We start from the raw sequence: 952 nt of genomic DNA, 5'->3' as shown, positions 1-952 counted from the left end.
CAGATGTTTGTGGTCATTGGGCACTACTTGGAAATTTTAACTCATTGTGCAGTTGTGCTGGTAGCTTAAGTAAATGGCATTTGATCTTCAATTCACTTGATGCATTAGACATCTCTCTCTCTCTCTAGCTCTCTCCCTCCCCCTCCTCTCTTTGTGTGAGTACATGTGCATGCCACTGCTTCTTCTTCTTCGTCTTCTTCTAACTGGTTCTTTGAATGGAAAATTTAGGCAGACATTGACAACAGTGGTACAATAGATTATGGGGAATTTCTAGCTGCAACAATGCATCTGCACAAAGTTGAGAGGGAGGATAATCTCTTTGCAGCCTTTTCATACTTTGACAAAGATGGCAGCGGCTATATCACCTATGATGAACTCCAGAAAGCCTGTGAAGAGTTTGGGATGAATGATGTCCATCTTGAAGACACGATCCGTGAAATTGATCAGGACAATGTAAGTGCTGTTGTACCCTAAGGAAAAAACTTGTAAATTCTTTATGATTCCATGAGCTTCGTATCATGGATATATTTATCTTTACTTTTCAGGATGGTCGCATAGACTACAATGAGTTCGTAGATATGATGCACAAGGGGAATGTTGGTTTTGGCAAGGGTCAGCAAAATTTAAGCTTTGGTCTTAGGGATGCGCTGAAGATTGGTTAAGGTAAATATTAGCACATATTTTTCCTCGTTAACTATGAGATTGTAACTGCTATTTGCTGGCTTATTTTTTTGGGAGCACGCTATTTACTGCATGATATATTGATTTACCTAATGTTCTGTAAAAGAATGAGTCTAGGAACCATCTTAACTAGTTAACTGTGTCGAGGAATTTTTTTAATGACATTTTTCTGAATACATGCACACAGCTTAATGCATGCACGCATTTTTGGTCCCTTATTCGCAATCCTGATCCATTATTTGCTCATCATCTCCCTTCCTAAAATGTGAAT

General features: G+C 38.8%; 1 protein-coding gene across 1 annotated transcript; it reads left to right on the top strand.

The window, feature by feature from the left end:
* Positions 1 to 228: 228 nt before the first annotated feature.
* LOC110099236 (calcium-dependent protein kinase 17-like) lies at positions 229 to 908 on the top strand (the record flags this gene model as incomplete). The annotated part of the gene is made up of 2 exons (XM_020826318.2): positions 229 to 453; positions 546 to 908. Coding segments are annotated over 2 exons (342 nt in total), but the record flags the coding sequence as incomplete, so codon positions are not given.
* Between the last annotated feature and the right edge of the window lie 44 nt (positions 909 to 952).

Source organism: Dendrobium catenatum, unplaced genomic scaffold (genome assembly GCF_001605985.2).
Source record: "Dendrobium catenatum unplaced genomic scaffold, ASM160598v2 original_scaffold_206973, whole genome shotgun sequence".
NCBI classification, from domain to species: domain Eukaryota; kingdom Viridiplantae; phylum Streptophyta; class Magnoliopsida; order Asparagales; family Orchidaceae; genus Dendrobium; species Dendrobium catenatum.
Note: the sequence above shows the minus strand (reverse complement) of the source record. Positions and strands in the feature narration are given on the sequence as shown.